The sequence below is a fragment of the Dama dama genome, chromosome 12 (genome assembly GCF_033118175.1).
Source record: "Dama dama isolate Ldn47 chromosome 12, ASM3311817v1, whole genome shotgun sequence".
Classification (NCBI taxonomy): domain Eukaryota; kingdom Metazoa; phylum Chordata; class Mammalia; order Artiodactyla; family Cervidae; genus Dama; species Dama dama.
The window spans coordinates 47,534,009-47,557,106 of NC_083692.1; the positions used below are offsets into that span (position 1 = coordinate 47,534,009).

The window sequence follows — 23,098 nt, forward strand, 5'->3', positions numbered from 1 at the left end:
CAGAAAGAAAAAATGGACAAACATAACTGTGCTGGCAAAGAGGGGAAACACTCAAAAGATAAATAGAAATGTGACAATAAAATAATGAGATGTGTTTCCATTATTTTTTCTCCTTTCCTATTAATTCCCCCTCCTCAAGTGGCTTCCTCCCTCAGCAGGGATACATACACATCTCCTCTCCCTCCCTCTCCCTCTCCCTCTCTCTTTTCTGCATGCACATGCATGCTCTAACAGCTAAGGCTTATAAACAATATCTACATGTAGTTCTTGATCTCCATAATCACACCTTTGTCACTAGTTCAACAAAACACTCCATGGCCATCCAATTCCCAACCAAGATATCCATTCTTTTTTTTTTGGGGGGGGGGGGGGAAGCATTTAACATTATTCCTTTTACTTGAGATGATTTTTGATTTTCACAATGCCACTCTCTGCCCATCATTCTCAGCCTTCTTTCTCTACAACCCCTTAGATGTTGGTGTTCCTCAGGAGTCTGATACACACCTCCAGCCTAAACTATCTATATATACAGAGTCTGGGCTAGAGACAGAGTCACATAACCAATGGCCAACTAATTCTCTCTACTTATATGTGAATAGATACCAAATACAATTCTCATTTTCAACTCCCCTTACCCAAAACCTTCTGGTATTCCTTAGTATAGTTGATGTCTATATATAACTATAGACAGTTATATATTTTATATATATATACACACACACATATAACTATAGACACAGACATATATTTGTAACTATATAACTAGTGACCCAACCCAGAAATCTCAAAAGGTATTGTTACTTTCTACTTCTATTTCACAAGAAATAGCACTGATTTTACTTACTATATACTGTTCAAATCTGTCCCCTCCTTTCTATTCCTGCTACTGCCCTAGTTACTCATCAGCTCATGTCTGTATCTTTCAAAAACCACTTTCAGCATCTAGCTTCACTCTTTCCAATAAACCCTTCAGGCTGCTGCCAGTGACCCAAAATGCAACAAAACAAGTCCTCCAGCAGGAAGGTTCTTCATGATCTGACTCTCTTCTCCTGTTCACACCCCAGCTCTACCTTGTCTCCTTAACATTAGCATGTCTTCACAGCTCCAAATCAGTGCAAACGAAGCTCCCTTTGAGTGGAATGTACTCCATCTGCGGCAGCCAAGTTCTCACTACTTCTTCAAAAACCAGTTAAAAAGTTCAGCTCAAAGGCCATCTTATTATGAAGCGTGCCCAAACATCTACTGACTGAGGCCACCATATACATATGCCTCCAAATCTCCACTGCATTTCCTGTATTGACCTAATTCTCCAAAAGCTTGTGAGCTCCTTGACAGCAAGACTTTTTCATTTCTTTCCTCAGGACAGCCTCACAGTACTTTGCCCTAGATATGTATTTAATGACTAAAGACACCAAAATCAGTCTCATTATTTTATTGACACATTACATTTATTCAAAAAGCTATATAGAGAGAAAACTATCTCAAGGATTAAAAAATAAAGCTAACATTCAAAGATTAGGAGAGTTTCGTGTTACAGAATAGAAAGCTGGTAAGCAATGGATAATACAATGTTATTTTTAAAGGTTATATATAAAGCACACGCATTAGAACTTGTGGCTTGCTAAGTTTACCCCTTTGATCTTGCCTCTACCTTTACCAATAATTATTCTATAATAAATGTATTAAATATCATAATTTAGTTGGTAAGTAGAATAGACAAAGCAAGTGGGACACTTGAATTGTTACTCTGATTTCATTCAAAGTATAATTTGTATTTTTCACCCCTAGCTTCCCAGAGTGAGTGAGTAAATAAAAGATTAAGGAAATAATTTAACTTATGGTGATTATCTTTTCATATAAAGTATAATGAAAAAAATGAAATAGGCTAAAATAGAATTTCATATCCTCAGCAGATTTTTTAAGGTAGAAATTAAACCATTTGCTTAAGTCAAACTGATTTTATAAAATTTTCAGTTTGTAATAGATTTTAACTTAAAATTTAATCTTTCAATTTAATGTATCCTAAATTCCAAGGCAATAAAGTACTTTTACAAATAGTACTTTTGTTTACAAAAAGTACTTTTACAACAAATACAGCTGACCCTTGAACAATGTGGGCTTGCACTGCTCGGGTCTATTTATACCTGGATATCTTTCAATAGTAAATACTTCAGTACTACACGGTCTGCGGCTGGTTGAATCCTCAGATGCAGAAATGCTGATACAGAGGGCCTGACCATAAGTCATATGCAGACTAACCCCCAGGTTGTTTAAGGGTCAACTATAGTAGCATTCTAAGAAACTTATCAAATTATAAAAATGCTATTCAATCTACAAATGTTAAAAACTATTATAATAACATGGTGCTATGTAAACCGACCTGGGTCCATATGGAGGGGAAAAGGTGTGACCAAAGAAGTGTCTATATATATATCCATCCAACTTCTCAAATACGCCATCATTATCTACTTGATATTCCTTCATGTCTTTAAGATAATCTTTAACATCATTAACAAAGTCAGTGAAGAGCTTCTGATCATGTATAAAGACACCATTTAGGAAAAACTTATTGATGAAGTGATCAAGTTCTTTCCAGTGATGAAAACTATCCAGTTTTTCTAATAAATACCCTTCAATTAACTGTCTAAATTCATCTATCCTTACAGGATTCAACATTTTAACATTAAAAAGGTTAATAGATTCCTGTTGAGCACATTCAAATACACCAGAACAAGCCTTTCTGAAAGAATTATAATTTCCACCACAGTCATGCTCAGCACTGCATTTCTGTGAATTTGTATTTTTTCCAAATTCTTCAAAATGAGGCTTTTCTTTTCTTCCCTCTCTCTGCATAGTAGGGCCTCTACTATTCTGGTTTTGTGTACGTGCCTTATACTGTGGATGTAAATATTCACTATAAACTGTTGTCGGTTTTTTAGCTGTGGCTTCTTTCGTAGCACCAAATCTTTTATTGCCTTTTTCATCAAAGATATTCTTGGTGGTATCTTTGAAATGCCTGAAAGTGGATTTAACTGAATCTGAGAATTTTTTCAGATTTTCTTTTACAGCTTCTTTAGCCTGTTTAATTTTTTCTTTATGATGCCTCACAAACTCCTTAGTAGAATTCTTCATTGCATCAAATGTTTCCTTAACAGAACCCAAAAATGTTTCCTTTGATTTGTTTTTAGCTCTGTGGTTTCCTCTATTCCCTTTCTTCTTTCCATCAGTTTCTTGTTTCTCATTTTGATCTTTTGCTTCAACATACAGTCTTTCCCACAAATCAGAGCGCTGCTGCTCGAAGGTGAGCTTGCGCTCCAGCTCAGCGAGTCTTTCCCGTAACATTTCTATTTCCTTTTTCTCAGTCACTACACTGGGCGAGTCTGGGCTGCCATATGAGTGACTGGAGCTTAGCTGTTGGAGTTCCACCCTTAAGGCCATGGTTATTAGTCGTTCTCTTTCTAGTTCCTTCCTGAGCATCTTTGCTTCTGCCAGTAGAGTCTCCCTTTGATTAAGGAAACTGTGTGTTTTCAGCTTTTCTTCTTCCAAATGCTGCTTAAGTTTCTGATTTTCTGTAACTAATTCAGTGCTTGTCCCTTTGTCTTCTAATATCCTAATCTGTTCTCTTAATTTCCTTAACTCTTCCTGTAATGAAGACAAAGCTTTTTCTTCCTTCTCCAGAGATGTTCTTAGATACTGATTTTCTGTATCAAGGTTCTTTTTCTGAGTTTCAAAGGACATCTTCTCTGCTTCAGTATGGGTCCAACACCTTGCAAGGTTTTCCTTCAATGACTAAATTTTTTGAAAGATAAGAAAGAAAAATATCAAGTAAAATATCAAAGCTGAATTTAAATCTTTATGGTATAAAAAATACTCCATAAATGTTTAGTGTCTATTTCCACAGAGACTATTCTTTATGTAGTATTTTCAATACATGACAATTGGAAAATAAAAGATTCATATGCAAGAAAATAGCATGCTGGAAGAAGACTGCCTTCTACCTTTCACAATCTGTACTGAGAAGGCTCCTAGAGAGAATTTAAGAAGGACTAAAGGCTCCCTCATCCTTGAGTGATGGAGATTATCTTATAAAAAGTAAAATTATAGTTAGAGATGACTTCAGGCTTCAAAAGTCTGTTATATACTCGTGGCAGTCTCTGAAGGAAAAAATTTTCAATAATCTTAGTACTATTTGAAAGATCTTGGTCCTACACAAATTAACATCCTAGTTCAGGTAAGTCATATAAGTTCTCCCACATTTCAGAGAACAGACTAAATCTTGGTAACATTTACAACTAATTTCTCCAATTTCAATGTTTCTGAAGAGACTGACCAGATTAGCAATGCAACTCTGAAGTCAGCACCATTTCTGAGAGAGAAATTATGTCCAATCAAGTTTACAGAACTTTTGCTGCAGTGCTGGGTAGCCTTGAAGGGTCTAATTTTTCTGTCAATACATGTATTAGTAACAAACTTTAATCAAAATAGCAAGAAATCAAACAGATCAATGGTTATGCTTAAATAGATTAATGGTTATACCACTATCTAGTCAGTTAAAATCTCTTATGTATAAATCTGCAAAATGGTATTTCAACTTTGTTTAAAATTGACTACAAACATTATGACTGTTCCCTCTTTAAAAAAAAAACACACTTTTGTTTTTTACTTTTTGACCCACGTGCACAGCAGTGAAAGCACTGAGTCCTAACTACCTGACCGCAAGGAAAATGCCAAGACTTTTTTTTTTCTTGGCCATGCCATGCGGCATATAGGATCTTATTTCCCAGACCAGGGATCAAACTTGTGCCCCCTGCATTGGAAGCATGAAGTCTTAACCACTGGGCTGCCAGGAAGTCCCATGACTAATCCATTTCAGTCAGACCATAAAAATATCTGACAGAGTCCAAAAAAAAAGTCCTTTTAATGACAAGATTTTCCACTTGAAGACTAACTATCTGAGATGGATACTTCACTGTCTGGCTCATTAATCTTCAAAGAAACAATTAAAAATCAAAATTTCCTTATAGTTATTTCATCTGCTCTCCCTGTGTGAGAGAAAACAAGTTTCATTTATCCAACAGAAGTGGACTTTGGAGAATACTATGCTAAGTGCAGTAAGTCAGAGAAGGACAAATACTGTATATCACTTATATGGGGAATCTAAAAAATAATACAAACAAATATAAAAGCAAAACAGAAACACAGATATAGAAGACAAATTAGTGGTTACCAGTGAGGAGAGGGAAGGGGAAAGGGCGCATTATGGTATGGGATTAGAGGTAGAAACTACTACTCTGTATAAAGGATATACTGTATAGAACAGGGAATTATAGCTACCATCTTATAAAAACTTTTAATGGAATATAATCTGTAAAAAATACTGAATAACTATGCTGTACACTTGATACTAATATAATACTGCAAGTCAACTTACTTCACTGATTTTTTGAGTGAACTATGGCGTAGAGCAGACTAGTGCAGTACTGTCTTTAAACGCACAAGCATAGGGATTGCCGCAGGATGACTAGAGGGGTCACTATTCTGTATCCAGTAAACTCTAAAGTCTTGAATTAAGTGACGAAGCAGATCCTGGACAGGTCTTCCATGAAGATCTTCAAACTCCAAACCACATTTAGCAGCTGGAGACAAGAGGTTTGCAAGAACTGACTCAGTAAATATCTATGCAGGGTGAGTCTCCTTAGAGCCAGCATCATTCTATGCAACCAGAAACCGTGATAGTAAAGAAGAAAATGGCTGCTGCTTCCCGTAACATCCTCTGCTCAAGGTTATAACTCAAGAGGTTGCCACGCCCTTCTGGAGGAGGGCATGGCAACTCCCTCTAGTATTTCTGCCTAGAGATTCCATGGACGGAGGAACCTGGCAGTCTATAGTCCATGGGATCACAGAGTCTGACATGACTGACTAGCACACTGCTCAAGGCAGAGAAAACTACACTATTTACAATTAACTTCAGTAATCCATTCCTGAAAGATATAATTCAGATGTTAAGAGGGATTCTGTCTTCCAAAGAAATACAACCATAACCCTATAAAGAGTATATATATACAAAAAATAAAACAAGAGTATATACATAAAGAAGGGAAATTTACATTGTGAAGCATATACATTGTGAAGGAAATTTAGGGAAATGGAAGCAAAAAGGAACAGTTTACCTTTCTACCCTGAGTTTACTGTAATCCCGATACCCTTCCAAAGCAAGAACTAGAGAGGAAATATTTTGCTAATCCTCATAAACCCAGAATGGAAAGCACAGTCCTGTTGGAGCTAGGTGAATTTCAGGTATTTTCATAACATGCTTTCTCTGTCTTCATAACTGAAGTTATGAATGTCTTCATAACTGACATGAGACCAGAGAAAAGGACTGCCTGATTATTCCCCATGAGCAAGGGTGCCTCCTAGAGAAAAGTACAAGCTCTCCTCTTTCTCTCTCACTGAATGAAAATGTTTTGCTTGGCTCTATAAAAATAATGTTAATAATAATAATAGTTTTTTTTTTTCATTTATTCTTGGCTATGCTGGGTCTTCACTGCTGTACAAGGGCTTTCTCTAGTTGCAGCAGGTAGGGGCTACTCTTAAATGTGGGGCTCGGGATTCTCACTGCGGTGGATTTTCTTGTTGAAGAGCATAGGCTCTAGGGCACGCAGGCTTCAGCGACTGTGGCACACGGGCTCAGCTGCCCCGCAACATGTGGGATCTTCCTGAACCAGAGATCGAACAGGTGTTCCTTGCATTATAAGGTGGATTCTTAACCACTGAACCACCAGGAAAGTCGACTAATAATGTTTTATATATAACATCAATTAAAATAATGTTAACTATAATATAGTGATTAGGAACAAAATCTTTGGAGTCAGATAAACAAAATTAAATTCAGCTTTGTTGATTGCTAGACTTGAGAAAGTTACTTGGCTTTTTTGAATCTCTTTCCTATCTGTAAAATGAAATTAGTATCAATATTTGCTTAATTCACTGGGATGTGGCAAGAAATGCTGTATGTAAGGTACAACACTGACCAGGACACATAAGTACTCAGTCAACAATTACCAGTACTATTACTGATTTACTAATCTGCACTGTACTGGTATCTGAATAGCGCAATAATTATTGGATAACACAATTTTAAAAATTCATTACTAGTACAGACCTTATATTCTATTAGCGACTCTTGTTCCTGTTGACACTGGGAAAGATAGTCCTTCATATCATTCAATTCATCTTCATGTATCTTTTTGACTAACTGTTGACGCTTCTGAATCTGAATTGTGCCTAAAAATAAAACATTTGTTATTAGAGATATATAAATGTCACAATTACCAGTATTTTTAAATATACAATGAAACACATAATTTGCATATATTTAACTGCTTGATCCAGAGAGGATCATTTTCTTTAAGATACCACAGTTTTACAAAATATTTCAGTTTTATAAAAATTCTAATTATATAAACAAAGAAGGAATAAGTAAAATCTTATGGTGTCATTCATTAAATGGCAACAGATAGATGCTAATTTATAAATCAGACCAAACAGGCTAATATATTTTTTATTATATTTAGCATACACCAGGTGTATTTAAGCCGTTCACTATACTTTTGATTAAAACAAGCCAGACCATATTACCCTACCAAGCAAAATAATTTATGTCATGTTTCTGTCTTATTATATTGAAGGCACTCAAGTTTGTTGTACTTAAGGGCTCTCTGAGGTACATAAAGTGCTGCATTCCCCACTTCAACAGAGAAAAGAACAAATCATGCAGTCTTGTCACAGGTTTAAGTCACTGAAGAAAAATGAAATTTTTTCTCACTATATTTTGCCTAAATGATATAGCATAAGCCCAAAAAGAATAGCAAGGAAAACAACTGGCTAATTATGATTACCCATCATTCTCAGAGCCAGCTCTTTTAAGAACTCTGCATTAGTTAGGCCTATGTGGAGTATCACCATCCCTACCCCCGTGAATCATAAATTAACCAGGATGCTCTATGTTTTCACCCTAAAAATCAAACTGTTAATTTGCCAAGACATGCTGTTCACATGCTGCTACATGCTTCATGCATGAGAAAAAACACTTAATCAAAAAGAAGGCCAAATGCATCTGGCAACCATAATACTACATCTACTGAGTGGCATCACATCACAGAATTTTGTAGTGAAAGAATATAATAAATTAGCAGTTTATTGATTTCTGAAACAATAACTTATTTCTTTAATACATCTTGAAAACCACTAAAAACTTTTGCCAAATTACAAACAACTGTTACCAGTTAACAGCAATGATACTCTGTCAGAATTCATTTCTTGTAAAGTAATTAGCCTCCAACTAATAAAAACAGAAAAACAAAAAAAAATTCACAAATTTGCATGGCAAATTTGTTTCCCTATTATTCCAAAAAATCTCAGATCTTTTGAAATATTAAAATAAATTTATCTATAGTTCCAAGGCAACAGAAAACTGCTTTTTTTTTTCCCCAAAACTGCTAACAGAATGAATTCCTTTGGCCACTGGGAAATATCTTAAAACTGTGTTGAGATCTGAGTTTGTGGTACTATTACACAGCATATGTTTGATGACTATCAATGTGACACTTATCAGTCAATCCCGTCATTAGTTTTTTTTTTTTCCTTCTACACCTTCAGCTGTAAACCATCAAGTGTTACAACCCAGGGTGTAAGGCTTTCTGGTTATGCCCACAAATCTGCCTACCTTAATCACATTAACCCACTGTCGGTTTTTGCTACCACTGCAGTAAGACTTCTTTTCTACAGATAAAGTGTCTCAGTCTCACCAGAGCTTCCAGCCAATACATCCATCTGCCTGCTGGGCAAAATTTTTGGGGTGTCTTCAGTAAAGCAAAACAAAACCACTTCAGCACCTGCCCTAATTCACTCTAAAATAAAGTTCAGTTCAGTTCAGTTGCTCAGTCCTATCTGACTCTTTGTGACCCCATGGACTGCAGCACGCCAGGTAAACCAAACTGTGCTCACCATCTATTAACTTTTATCATTGACCAAAAAATTCATCCCTCTAATTCCCCCACCACCTAAAGTAAAGAAGCTAACACACTTCTTGGAATTTAAAAAGTAAACTACCACTATCTCAAGTATCCCTGGCTCAAAGTTATATTTTCCACTGGTATTCCATGTTCCTTATTTCACCAGCCTTCTCTACATCCCCAGCTTCACTAGAACAGTCAAGGCCCTGATCACCAAATATATGAATTACCAAACCTTCTACTTGACTATTCTAATGTATCCCACACTATTTATCTTTTGCACTTTTCCTCTAAAATTACTGCTTCAGGTCACTATAAATCAAACTCTCCTGCTCAGATTCCAAGATGTTTTACAGTATAATAGCATCCCATGTATTCCAACTTTATATTCCATTATTTCTAAATATCTATTCTATACCTGGCTATACAATCCTGCCAGTCTTTTCAGTGCTCCCAAACTTAGCAAGTTTAATTTCAGGTTATCAGGTTCTCCACTGCTAGCATGTTCTGTTTTCCTTCCACATAAGGGTATGTGGAAGTAAAGACCCAACTCAAATCCTACCTCCTCTAGGATGACTGACTCAGCATCACAGTCTGAGCTATGATTCTTGTTTGTGCTTCATAACTTAGCACCTAGTTATATTGTTATGTTATTTGCTGAAGGGCAGGGCAGCCTATACTTAAAGCAACTCCATGAGGAAAACCAATCAATTGAATTCCACTGTCAATTTAGAATATGAAGTCTATAAGTAAAAGAAAGAACAAGATAAGCACTTCATCATGATTTTCAAAAATTTTTTGTAAGGACTTTCAGGACCTGAAGCAGTGCCAAATACCTACAGTATTCTTTTACTATCCTCAGTCCTTCTAAATAGTTCTCTCTTCCATCCAACATAGATATGACATTCCAAATTTACATGGAGCCAAGGTTGGTGAATGTTCTGAGTGATTAATTTAGTAGTGTGTTCTTGATAAATAATTATAAAGCAAATGACTAATTATGGAATCCAATGACTGACTTCACAGTGCCTGGGAAATTCAAGCTGGCTCTAACATCAACTCAAAAGAACTCAAAGTATTGAGATCAGTGCCACAATTAAGGAAAAAAAAACGTGATATCCTTTAAAAGTAACCATGAAAAACTTATCATTCAGATTAAGGTTTTGTATGTTCACTGAGCCAGTCTCATTAATGTATAGACCTACTATTATGAAGGTTGCTCCTATTCTGAAAAGCTAATCTGAAGTACTACAGGAAAATATTTTATTCAATATAATAAAGTAAATTTGACAAGTAACAAATACCTTAAATAAGAGGGCAATAATTTATCAGTTTTTAAAAGCACTCCTAAGTTAATCTTTCTACAAAATACTTAAAGGTCATGCATTTTGCAGGGCTTTAATGCAATGTGGATTAACATTAAATCACTGTCCAATTTTTTTTTAGTAAGAAAAAAAGATTAAAATTACACCTTCTCCTTTGTTACCTCCACGTTTACCTGCAATGGGAAAAAACCATGCTCAAAAGAAATGTTCATACATTTGCTCCAGCTAGATAATAAACAAGTTAGGTATATATTTCAAGTCAAATCTCACTATAACAAACTTCAAGGGAAGATACAAATTAAAAGGTCCCAGTATTAAATTCAAGCAGACATCCACCAGGCATCTAAATACTTATTTTTTATTAATATGAAGTTAAAAACAAGAAGAAACACATTTATTTTCTCTCACTTTAAACAAGAATTGATTATCTTCACTAAGTTTCTTCTTATATTACACTATGTTGAATAATACATCTCTAAGAGTCAACACAGGGTACATGTAATTCTTAAATCTTAAGGAACACACTGGTGGAAGGAACTAGAAAAACCAGATTACTCAGAAAGCTAAACTGTGTATTATGTAGGCAAAAATCCTAAATGTAGTTAATATAAGGCTAACTGCAAGTTGTGAAGGTGACAAGATCTAAGACATTTGCTTAAACTTTTTCAAATTTTTAATAAAGCAAAAAGTACGAATGTTCAGTTCTCAAATAGTCTTATCTTTGTACAAATATACAACTTAAATAAGATTCAATGGTCAGGCTCCCAAAAGAAAAAGACCATGTGGAATTCCTTCCTCTTTCACCAGGGTAGTTTCAAAGGCTTTGCATCAAGAAAATAATTAACCAATGTAAATAAGGGTAATTAACCAATGTAAATAACACTGAGCAAAGTATAATACAAGTGAATTCTTAAGTCATGTGACTCACAGAAGTAATACCAACAGTCATAAAATATAATGCCTGCATGAAACCTGAAGGTAGAATTGAGCACCAATTACTGTGACATTCATTTCAAATGTAACATATAGTTACAAATGGAACTTACATAATCCTAATAATATGTGTATGAACAGCCCTTACATTTCTTAAATACTGTTTCATTTAAGTGCAAATAGCTTTGTGAGGCAACACTACCCCCATTTTCCACAAGAAAACTAAGGCTCAAACAGGTACAAGTTTTCTAAGGTCATATATTTCAAGGATGACACTGAAAACAGCTCCCAGAATGCCTCACTCTTCACTATCAGTTTATATATAACAAACTTGCAAATATTTACCATAGAAATGTCCAAATCCCATGCTGATCGCAATCACCAAAGCAAGTATAACACATTTATTGAGACCACTACTGAACTGGCGTTTACATAGCTCCTGAGGGGGTTCAGGATCTTGCTCAGCAAGTAGCCTTTCTTCAGATTCTGAACTAGACACAGTCTTCTTTCTGGCACGACGTCGTCTAAAGGTCGGACTGGGCTGATGGCTGGTTTCATCACTGCTTGATTCGTCATCGCTAGGCTGAGATGAAAATACTATTTTAAAAAGAAAAATGGAGATAAATATTAAATATTTTAGAAAGCTTTCCTGGTAAATATGATTTAGAATGCCATCCTACATGCCTTTTTACATAAGACAGCCAAGAACAAAAACAACACAACAGAAACAAAACTTAAATTTTCAAATTTATCAACATAAAGCCCAAGATTTCAATTGTGATACCTAAGACTTTTTTAACTATATTGTGTGCTGCTGAGCGTCTGGTTTTGGCTTTTTTCTTTTTTTAACCTCCCTTATACTTCACACCATTAAAACAATCATTCTCATAGCCTATTAAGTTTCACTGCTATAAGTGCCACAAATGCTATTTCTTGAAGTAGGGGAAAAAAAAAAACTCTCTCCAATTTAATTTCAAATGGAGGTAATTTAAGCTCAATTGTTTAAGGAACAGAGGGAAGTATATAAGCAGTTCCTATGATTTAAAAAAGACAATAACTACCAAAAGTTTCCCTGAGTGTACTAGCCCCTAGTCTTATTTCCATCCTATGAGCCCCAAATCAAGGTTCAAAGCACTATAGTTTAACCCAGGCTTCCAGAAGTCAGATGAGCCCTTCCCTTCGACTGCCACTCTTACTAGAAGGTTATTAATTTTACCCTCTAGTAAATATGTCAGCATGAGGAAGTGACACAACAGCTATCTCCGATATTAAGGACTAGTCTTGTGCTGCTCCTTTATGAAAAGAATAATAAAGAACAACAAATAGAAAAAAAAAATCACAAGAAATCTCAAATACTAGAAGCATATTCATTGGAAAAAACCATCTTCAGTTTTTTCAAATGTATTATTTCTTAATGTTGTCCCATATATCAATAAACTATATGCTGACACAGATTACATGACTCAGTAATAATTTCCAAAGGCCAGGGAGAAGGAAAAAAAAAAGCACTACAAGTAACAATAAAATGTGAACATAAATTTGATACAAAGAGCTCCAAAACCCACAAACATTCATGCTTCAGAAAAGCAAAACACTTCTTCAGAAGACAGGGTATCCATGCCACAGCAAAGCTGCTGACTCAGGTTAAACAATACTTTTGAAAGCTGGATCATAGAGAATTCGGTTGACTCTCACACTTACAACAATAAACACAAAGGCAGAAGGCACTACTGAATGAATGAATATTCCTAACAGTTAAAGAGAGAGGTGTCACTGAGAGATCTTTGGGTCAAAACCCTTATGCCCATCATGTTTATCTGGTTATTCTTGATCACTAGTTTTTCCAAGATGTCATCGCCTCAGCTGTGAGCTTACATTCTTGGACAAAGAGAAAGAAAGGAAGACTTAAACAAAGCATTACACAATATAAAGGCATTCATGATCATGGCTGGAGTACTTAATTCAGACTTTCTCACATAATTAAGATGGGTAAATATAAAAACAAACCATTTGTAAATTTCTTAAATTTTCAATTCTAAGTTGACTTATTGCTTTCATTATGCATTCTAAGTAAACAGATAGGGCTGGCCCAAATGAAAAAATTCACATTCTTATCTAATGCTTCCATCTTTTTTAACCCATACATATGACAGCTGAGATTCTTTTAAAGCATAATTTGGCCCACAGTCCAAGATGCAAGCAATGCAAAGGCATGCAAAAAGCTTAGCCAGCTTTATTACAAGATCAATTTTGAACACCTGTTCAGAGTATCACAGATTACACTAGATATCTTTAAAGCACTAAGTAAATAGTAAATGTGACTAGGAACACTCAGCTCTAGAAAAGCTGATCAGATTTAGTCACACCACCTTGGAAAGTGAGTTGGCTAGGAACGTGGTGTTTCAGCTGATCATCCCATCCCCTTATGCATTCAGGAATCTTCCACAGCTTCTCCCACCATCTTTCTTTTGTGAATAAACAGGGGAAAAAAGATGTATAAAGCTTTATTACAAAGAATAAAAAGGAAAAAGAGAATTGAAAAATACTTATTTTATTTATCACTTAATATCACATGCTCCATCAAAATCTAATAATCATGACTTTTTAAAAAACACATAAAACACAAACTTTTATACAACTACCAACTCTGCTTCTTTAGGGGAGGAGAGGGTCATATGGAGGGACTGGGAAATGTTCTTACACCAACGAAAAGATTACTGCCACAAGAATCTAATTTGTAAGAAGAAAAAAAAAAAGAAGTTGAAATTCTATAGAGATGGAGAAGACAGGGAAAGGGAAAAAACAAACAAAACTAAGCAACAGATGGCAGGAAATTTTACCAACCAAGAAAAAATCTGCTAAGGGAAGAGAACAAAAATTCTTAACAACTGATGTATATAGACTATTTTCAACATAGTCCAAACTGTTATTTTAAATTATTTTTTAGCATTTCTTTTACTGAAATAATTCCCTGGGAAGGAGAACAATGGATAAAAATACACCTAAAAAATATTCTGCTTAAGTGAATCTGTAGAATTCTAGGAAGTTCAAGTTCAAAAAGGAGATTAAAACTAGCATAATGTGCTTTGATGTACTGAAGTTCATGGAAATACAATCAACAGTGTGTGGCATCATTTCTTAAATGTCTATTTGAACTCTTCCACAATGCTCCTGGCTTCAATCTGACTACACATCTGGCCCACAAATATTCTCAAATTAAATCAGCATCTGGTTTAACCCCACCTGAATTTTATTAGCTTAAATTGGAATAACAGAATTCCCACAGTCTGATTCTGGCCAATGAAACAAAGACTGGTAAAATTGAAGAAAATGACCTGAAATAAAATACTACACGTATTTGTTTTTGCACCAAATTAGGAAATTCTTATTAACACTAGCAATGCCCCAAGTGTCTCTCCCATAATCCACCCTAAATCATAAGTGGGGGTTAATAACCTTTGGTTCAATATAGATTTCTCTTATTTTCTGTAACTTTGTATTTAAATATTTATATTACCTAAGATGTTACATATGTCCCTAAAACTGAGCCAAAAAATCACAGAAGGAATTAGCTCAGTAACTCACATTTCACCTCCAAATGATTCTGTCTGAACAACAGGCATTAACTGCATTAAGCGAAAGCGAAGCGAAAGTCGCTCAGTCGTGTCCGACTCTTTGCAACTCCATGGACTGTCCATGGAATTCTCTAGGCCAGAATACTGGAGTGGGTAGCCTTTCCCTTCTCCACGGGATCTTCCCAACCCAGCGATCGAACCCAGGTCTCCAGCATTGCAGGTGGATTCTTTACCAGCTGAGACACAGGGAAGCCCAAGAACACTGGAGTGGGTAGCCTATCCCTTCTCCAGCGGATCTTCCCGACCCAGGGTCTCCTGCATTGCAGGCAGATTCTTTACCAACTGAGCTGTCAGGGAAGCCCAACTGCATTAAGAATGTGACTTATAATAGGTACATTTTCATAACTCAGTCTAAAGTGAAAGATACCAATTTGGGGGCTTCAGGACACTCCTGTTTTGCCAGTTCCTTAAATCCTGTTTGGCACATGGTAGCACACAAAAAATGATTGTTGAGTGACTGATAATTAAATGGATCTGGAAGGCTCAAAAAAAGTTTCTTTCACTGTTTCTATAATAAAAAATTTGTATACCACTGTAACTCAAGATCTTAACATTCTCCTACTTTTTAGGTATAATGGCTCAATCTCCCACTCCTAAAGACCTAAAAATTGTCGAATGCATTTCGAAGTGTTTGAGACATTAACAAATCTCTTAAAGCTATTTTTTTTTCCTTCTTTTAATGATGACAGATGGTATTTACTGGACTACTGTGCTCTAGGCCCTGGGTTTAGGAAAACACTAGATAAAACGGTAGATTTTTACAAAAAATTTTCTTGCATTTTACCCAAATATAGTCATAGCTTTGAGATTTAGGGTCAGAAAACCAGCCATTATATAAAATGTGATCATAGGAGTCCTAAGCCTCCAATCAGTCTATTTGCTATGCAGTTCTTACCCGTTTCTGGCTGACAAAACGTATACTGGCTGCTAGAGGAAGAGCCCATGTTAAAGTCCTCTGGACTCTCTGCTTCTTTAACAATTATTGCTTCTTCTTGATTTCCAATGTCTTCTAACTTAGGTGGCTCAAGTGTAACAATATCAGAATCATCACTGACAGTTCCAAAATAGAGATTGTCATCAGGTAACTTTTCTTCCTCTCCCTTTAGAATCAGAACCATAATTTTAGAGACATATTCAACAAATATGTATGGCCCTTACATTTTCTAAGTATACTTAAGTAGCACGATGACTGAGTTTAAAATAAGTCCTGCTCAATAGGAAAGGATTACTCAAGAGTAGACTCATCTTTCAGTCTGAAAACACCATCAAACCTGACAGCAACTCTCTCTCAGAATTAAATCAAACTGCTTGCCTACCATTCATTCCTGCAGGAGTTGAGAAACAAATTCATCTTTCAAACCCAAAGTTCACAAAAAGAAGAGGATTCATTTCTCACCAGTACTATGGGTTTATTTGGGTTGTAATAAATAAATATGGGTTTATTTATATGGTCAGGAAACCCATAAAAGATTGATTAAATTTTTCTAATAAACTTCAACAGCTACAACATGTAAAGATCATCCAGCTATTTAGGTTTTTTTGAGCAATTATTGTTACTTTTGATCAATACAGTATTATATGTGATACACAGTTGCACTTAAGAATGTTTTTTTGCCACTTTATTTTTTTAATTGAAGGATAATTGCTTTACAGAATTCTGTGGTTTCCTGTCAAACATCAACAAGAATCAGCCATAGGTACACAGAAGTCAAGCAAAATGCCAAAGGACAAGATTTAGTTTGTTCTCAAGTTTGAAAACTAACTTTCATTTAACATATGAACCCTTAATTTCTCAATATAATTCAAGAATGCAATACATTTCCAAAGAAAATATTAGATGTTAAAAGAATAAATCTTTAATACATTACCAAGAAATCACTTTACTAAATTAAAAGACAGTTCACTTACTTAGGCATTAAAATGGAAGCTAACTTTAACTTTAAAACTGACCAACCTACAAACCCAAATTTTTCAACAAAAGCTATTTATAGGAACAAAATGCACAAACAGAAATGGCAGCTTTAATTAGTATTCTCTAAGAATTACTGTTTATCAAATATCCAGAGTAAAACACAAGGTTACCTCAAGTGCTGACTTCATTTCCTCCAAAGCAGGATAAGTAGCTCCTCCCAGTAACACTGTGCCATTTTGGCTGCTCTCTGACATAAAGTAAAGGTCAAATTAATTATATTTCACCAACTTTTTATAGTCTGCATATATTATAATATGGATAAATAAAATCTATTCCTCATTTTTAAAGTGGATGTAATGAAAAGCTACATGCAATTATAACAATTACTCTATTGTTGTTAAAAATATCTCTGCATTTCAAATATAACTACTGGAAATTGTTGAGATAATTTTAGTGAACTGAACTCATTTAAAAATTTACAAAAACTATAATGTCTAAATAAACAATCTCTACTTTACAATTCCAAAGTACTTAAGCAAAGGTGTTTATAAAAAACCTGTTAATATGGAAAACTCAATCTCAGATCAGTGAGAGCACATTTCCTGAATTCTTAGTCTATTCAAAATTCCTAAATGTACCACTATTCTAATAACTGTCAATGCCTGGTAACACAAGGATCAAAACTATGACTTCAAATTACAAATTCTTTATAATAAAAAATGGACTATAAAAAACAATGACTTGACTACAGAAAAACAAAATAATGTCACCATAACAGATATATTTTATAAGAAACTTATAAGAAAAAATATACAAATTAGTTTATAATGTCATATTTTTAATGAAAAAGGCTGAAAAATTTTAATAGAAGCTAAAAACGAAAACAGTACATAATAAGCACCAGGTTTTACGCATAACATGCATTGTTGATATAACATTATCTCCAGAATCAAAAGAATTATAGACGGCTTTGAATTTTTGGTCATCCTTTGCTTTTCTATCATAAGTATGTATTTTTCATTATCTAACTCCTCCAAAATAACAAAAGGAAAAAAAAAAAGAAACCACCATTTGTGCATGTGATATAGCCCCAACAGAATATTAATTTGGAGATAAGACTCCTCAACAAAGTTGGTCTTGGGTCCAAGGACCCCTGAGGAAGTATGGAAAAAAATTTTTATAACACGTATCTAAAGATATGCATTTCTTTGAAAAGACCATGCAGTTTTCAGATTCTCAAAATCTGACCCATGAAAGATGAAAATCACTGTTCAAATGAGAAAAGCAATCAACACATGGGCTGAAAACAAGATTTACAGGCACAAATCTTTTATATTTCTGGCCTTAACACATCCACTTTAATCTCCTGAAGGAGAAATGTCCTGTTTACATTTTAATGCAATTTAAAAAAAAACTTTAAGTAATTTAAATATGAAGATGCATTAATTATTTGGGTTTAATTCTCTGTATAATTAATGTGGACATCAAATCCCATAGAAGAATATATAACATCAATGCAATACAGTAGTTAAATACCATTCACTACCTATAACCAAAGGTACTCTGAAGTGTGGTAACCATAGAAGAGTTGAGTAAACCCCTTCTGATGAATAAATAATTCTATGTATCAATAGTCTCAATCAAGATTATTAATATTTGGTTACCAACTACACTAGCAGTATCAAATATTCATACAGAAGCCCACTATAGCTACAAACAAGGCCCCTGGGCAGGTTGGTGCCACTGGGTTCTTTAGGCCTGCCTACCACATCACACTAAAATTCTAGTCTTTCAGTGACCTGCTGGTTTAGACCAGCCAGAAAGGCTGCTCACCTAGAAAGAAGACAAGATTCATGTTGCTCACATATTCTATCAAGAAAAACAAAAAAATCAGACTTCTTTAAACCTACCTCCCTGCTCTAACTGCAATTCCTGCAGCTCCTCCTGTGATAAAGACGCGCATTCTGGAGCGGGCTCACAGGTGCCGCTAGTTGTGCCATGTTCAGAATTCACCATCTCTATATCAGACCCCTAGAGAAAAAATGATCATCAGTTAACTGTCTATCAGCTACCCAAAGCTAGATTTCACTACCTGTAGATGCTTCCATTATTAAAAGTCCCAGATGCTGCCATACTCCGAAGGGAACAGTATCTATTGCTTTTGTTCAATTTAGTCCATAAAACCTACAGCAGGCCAACAGCAGAAAGGAGCCACAGGTTTAGACTCTGAAAGAAGTCAGCCCAGAAGTCAAATACTCTAACTGCACTATAAGCCCAAGAGTCGATCTGAATCCCAGAGGATTTCTACATTTAGCTATTTCTATTTATTAATCTGCTTCTACTCAACATTTATGGACCTACTCTAGCCAAAGCATTTTGCTAGGTGTCACAGAGTATAAAAAACTGAAATCTAAAATTCAGATTTAAAGCCCATTCAGAGAAACAGCCACAAGTAAATATTAATAACTACTTATTACAACATGTGACTAAAAAATTTTAAGGGCAAACATTAAAATTAACCTATTAGATTAATATGGCAGGCTATAGTCCATAGGGTTGCAAGAGTCAGACATGACTTAGCGACTAAACCACCACCACCATTACACTAAGAGAGTAAACGTTCTCTGTAAAAGCAGACTCTTCTTTATTCTTCCAAGGTTTCTACTTTGATGTCAGATTGTCTTTTCTGTAGTAAATGTGTATCTTAACAGATTTTCTTTCTTATCTTAATTAGCAAAATAAGTTATCCAAAAATGACTCAGTCTCTCTCCAGATCCCTCCCTCAATCTTCCTATAGTTTACTGATCATGAAATTAAAAGGTCTGAGTTCTCCTGAAACATGTAACTCAACATAACTAAAACTTCATTAAAGGAGCGAATTTGAGTTGAATCCTAAAGAGAATTCTGAATTTAAGACTTTGGGCTTGCTAAAGTGGAAGAAGAACAGCAGTAACAGACAGAAGGTTTGGGTTGAATTCTGAGTCACTGGGGAGACCAGTCCTGGCCTCAGTCAGAAAGGTAGCAATGGTAAAGAAAAAGGAAATACACGTAAGAGACATTAGCAAGAAAGAACAGAACCTGATTAACAAGATATGGAGGGAAGAGGGATAAAGGTACAAATATAATCAACGTGTGACAAGGTACCTCTACTACAGAACACCCAAATGGCACACTTGGCTACATGCCAGAGCGGTTTGCACTCTTACTTCACACTGAAGATTCCCACAACTGCCTTGCTCCTACACTGTTAATTATCCTTGAAGGAGTAATTGTTGCTATGAGAGTTGATCTAAGCTTCAGAGAAACACGTTAAAAATAGAAAAGTCATTTATTTAAAAAAATAAAAGAAGAAGAAACAAAAGAAACCACTCAATTTTAACTAGTACAGCTGCTAAGGAATGTTTAAACTTTCTTGCAGAAAGTTTGGTTAATGTTGTTGTCTAGAAGACATGACTAACCAATTGTCTAAACATTAAATTATCAGGGCAATTGTAAAAAAAATACCACTTAAAATTTTTACTGATGCAGGAAAATAAGTGAAGCCTAAGAGGCTGGGAAAAAACAGGAAAACTATAGATAAATCCGTTAACACATTATATAGGTATAGATAATTTTTATCCTTTTGCTTCTGTTTATCACTATTTTATGATTTTTTTCCTGTAATTAACATATATTACCAGTGTGAGAGAATAAATTAATATTTACTATGTACTGTCATATAACATTATATTTCTGTAATAAAATTCATTTTGTGACAGAGTTCTAGTCATAGTCTTTTTTCCTGTGAAGTTCTGCAATGATAACAATGTAACATAACACAACACAGGAGGAACACGTGTTCTTCATGCTCCTTTCTGGCCTGTTTAAATGCACTCGCTGATGTTTTCTAGCTACATAATCTTGGCCAAATTACTAAGCTTTGGTATTTTCAACTATGAAATGAGAATGAAAATGTATGCCACAGAGGGTTGCTTAAAATTATATGAGAACATAAGTAAAGCACAAGGCCTGACCAATAAGCCCTCAGTAAGTATCTGCCTACTGTCTCAAAGTTGAGGAAACCAATGTATATTAAGATGCTGCCTCATGAAGTTTTCAGTAGTGAGTGTAATGCAGGAGGGAAAATGTCCAAGTCCTAGATCAGTGGAATCTTATGTATAAATGTAAAAAACTAATAGCCTTCAAAGAACCCAGTTTACATCATTATTAACACTATAACACTACACGCTGCCTTACAAAAAATATTAAACACATACCTCATGATTGATGACAGTCCAACCACAAGATGAATCACTGTCACTGGAGTTCTCAGACATTTTTCGGGTCTACAAATACAAAAACATATTGATATGTGGAAAACATTCTAAAAAATTCTATAGGCAGCACAGTATGTAATTGGTTTACTGCCTCCCAGGTGAAACTGAGGCAACCGACCCATTGATTTACCAGACAGGACAAGTTCGCTTATCAATATGAACAAATACAACCAAACTTAGATTCCCCTGAGCCAAAATAGTCAGATGGTCGTATTGTGGAATGAAGAGGCAAGTCAGATCTGAAAGAAAATGCAGGATTTGGTCAGGCAGAGAAACAAGGTTGAGGAAGAAAAATCGGACTGTAAGGAAGTCAACTGTTGAGAGGATGATGAATTCATCATTCTAGGGGACAGTCAGCTAGAGTAATAGTCTATGCTTTCAATGGACTGTACACTGTGAAAATCATGGCTGAGGAAACCACATAGGGAAACTGGAAGAGTTAGAAGGCCAAGCAAAATGAAGTCCACTGTGTTTGTCATCAGTCATGAAGCAGTTAATATTTTCAAGCAGGGAAGGAAGATGATCAAATGGTTTAAAGAAAATAACCATGTTGGTAATGCTTCAGTTAGATTAAAACACAAGAAGAAAAAGACCAGAAGTGGACCCCAAAGTTGTGGAAATTGGCAATAACATAGACTTTACTCTAGCCGACTGTTCCCCACTCATCATTCTCACTGGTCACTTTACCTGGTTTATTCTTCCCTTGCTATCTAAACTCCTACTTAAATTTCAAAACTAAGCTCATTGAAGTGCTGTTTCTATACATACCTTATAAATGTTTGTTATTGCATATATCCTGGGAATCCATTATATCCCAGCTGATGGTTAGTGTTTTAACGAAACTCTACTGTAGATAATATAGAACTGAGGCACAAATGAGAACAGGGCAAAAAAATAGACTTGAACCATTCATCAGTGATTCTGAAAACTCTTATAAATTAATATTTTAAAAAGAGAAGATACGGAGAGGTGGCTGGTCACTAATAATACAAAATAAGTATGTTTTCCAACAAATTATTCAAAATCTAGAATAAGACATAAAGATAATTGTGTGACTTTTAATATTACAGTAGACAGAATGTTTTACAGTAAGTTTACCTGAGGTAAACTGATTGTTTGATTTATAATTAATTAGAGCCCAGGCAGTTTCTAAATTTAAAGGTAACTCTGTAAAATAAACAAAAAAACTATTACAGTGAAATACATGTTTTCTGTCTAGCAGAAAATACTATCTCTCAAAGGCTCAGTCTAAATCCCTATAGGCTATTAACCAATTTTATATTTTAGCAATTTTATTTCAGCATTCCTTATTAAATTGACTACATAAAGCCCAATTTCTCATTGAACCAGTTTTTACAAGTTTAAAACAAACTTTCTGATGTTACTATTTGTATGTAAATTGTTTTGTAACAGCTTAAAAGTTGCAGGTTAACATATGAGACCGCACAGAGACTGAGTTTAACTTGGCAGAAGAAAGAACGGTCAAAGCAGGCTTTACAAATGCGGTTGGTAAGGTTTTAGACACGCTGCTGCTGCTAAGTTGCTTCAGTCATGCTAGACGGCATGTTTTTTAACTGAATAGCAAAAATTTTTTAATTGAGAGATATCACAAAAAAAATTAAGGTCTAGTTCCTCATTAACAACAACAACAAAATGACACGGAAAAATTTCCCAAGAGATAATGAGGAAAGCACTACAGAAACAAAGGCAGAAAAACAATGACCTGTGGGATACAAAGAATCAATGCAATATTCCATGAAAAAGATGAGCACCTAAATTTAACCAGTATTGACAAAGGGGGAGAGAAGATGAGGAGGAGTTAGAGATTTGAGAAGACAAAGTTGAAAGATTTTTAAAGAACTGAATAACCAAATACAGAAGGGAGAACATATAGGATATTTTGGTTTAACTATTTGGAAAAATCATTCTACACAGAACAAGTAGGGAGGGCTTCAAGATTAAG

General features: G+C 35.0%; 1 protein-coding gene across 3 annotated transcripts in view; it reads right to left on the minus strand.

Annotated features, from left to right (window-relative positions):
- Window positions 1-23,098, minus strand: part of CCPG1 (cell cycle progression 1) — a 38,591-nt gene that overhangs the window by 968 nt on the left and 14,525 nt on the right. For 2 of the 3 annotated variants that reach the window (XM_061157200.1, XM_061157198.1), the window contains exons 2-9: window positions 21,076-21,144; window positions 18,730-18,850; window positions 16,990-17,066; window positions 15,803-16,007; window positions 11,618-11,869; window positions 10,486-10,512; window positions 7,163-7,284; window positions 2,381-3,789 (exon numbers count right to left, since the gene is read on the minus strand). In XM_061157200.1, coding sequence (XP_061013183.1) covers window positions 2,381-3,789; window positions 7,163-7,284; window positions 10,486-10,512; window positions 11,618-11,869; window positions 15,803-16,007; window positions 16,990-17,066; window positions 18,730-18,850; window positions 21,076-21,135 — 2,273 coding nt within the window. In that variant the 5' untranslated portion in view covers window positions 21,136-21,144. The remainder of the gene's footprint in view (window positions 1-2,380; window positions 3,790-7,162; window positions 7,285-10,485; window positions 10,513-11,617; window positions 11,870-15,802; window positions 16,008-16,989; window positions 17,067-18,729; window positions 18,851-21,075; window positions 21,145-23,098) is intronic. The other variant, XM_061157199.1, reaches the window with a different exon arrangement.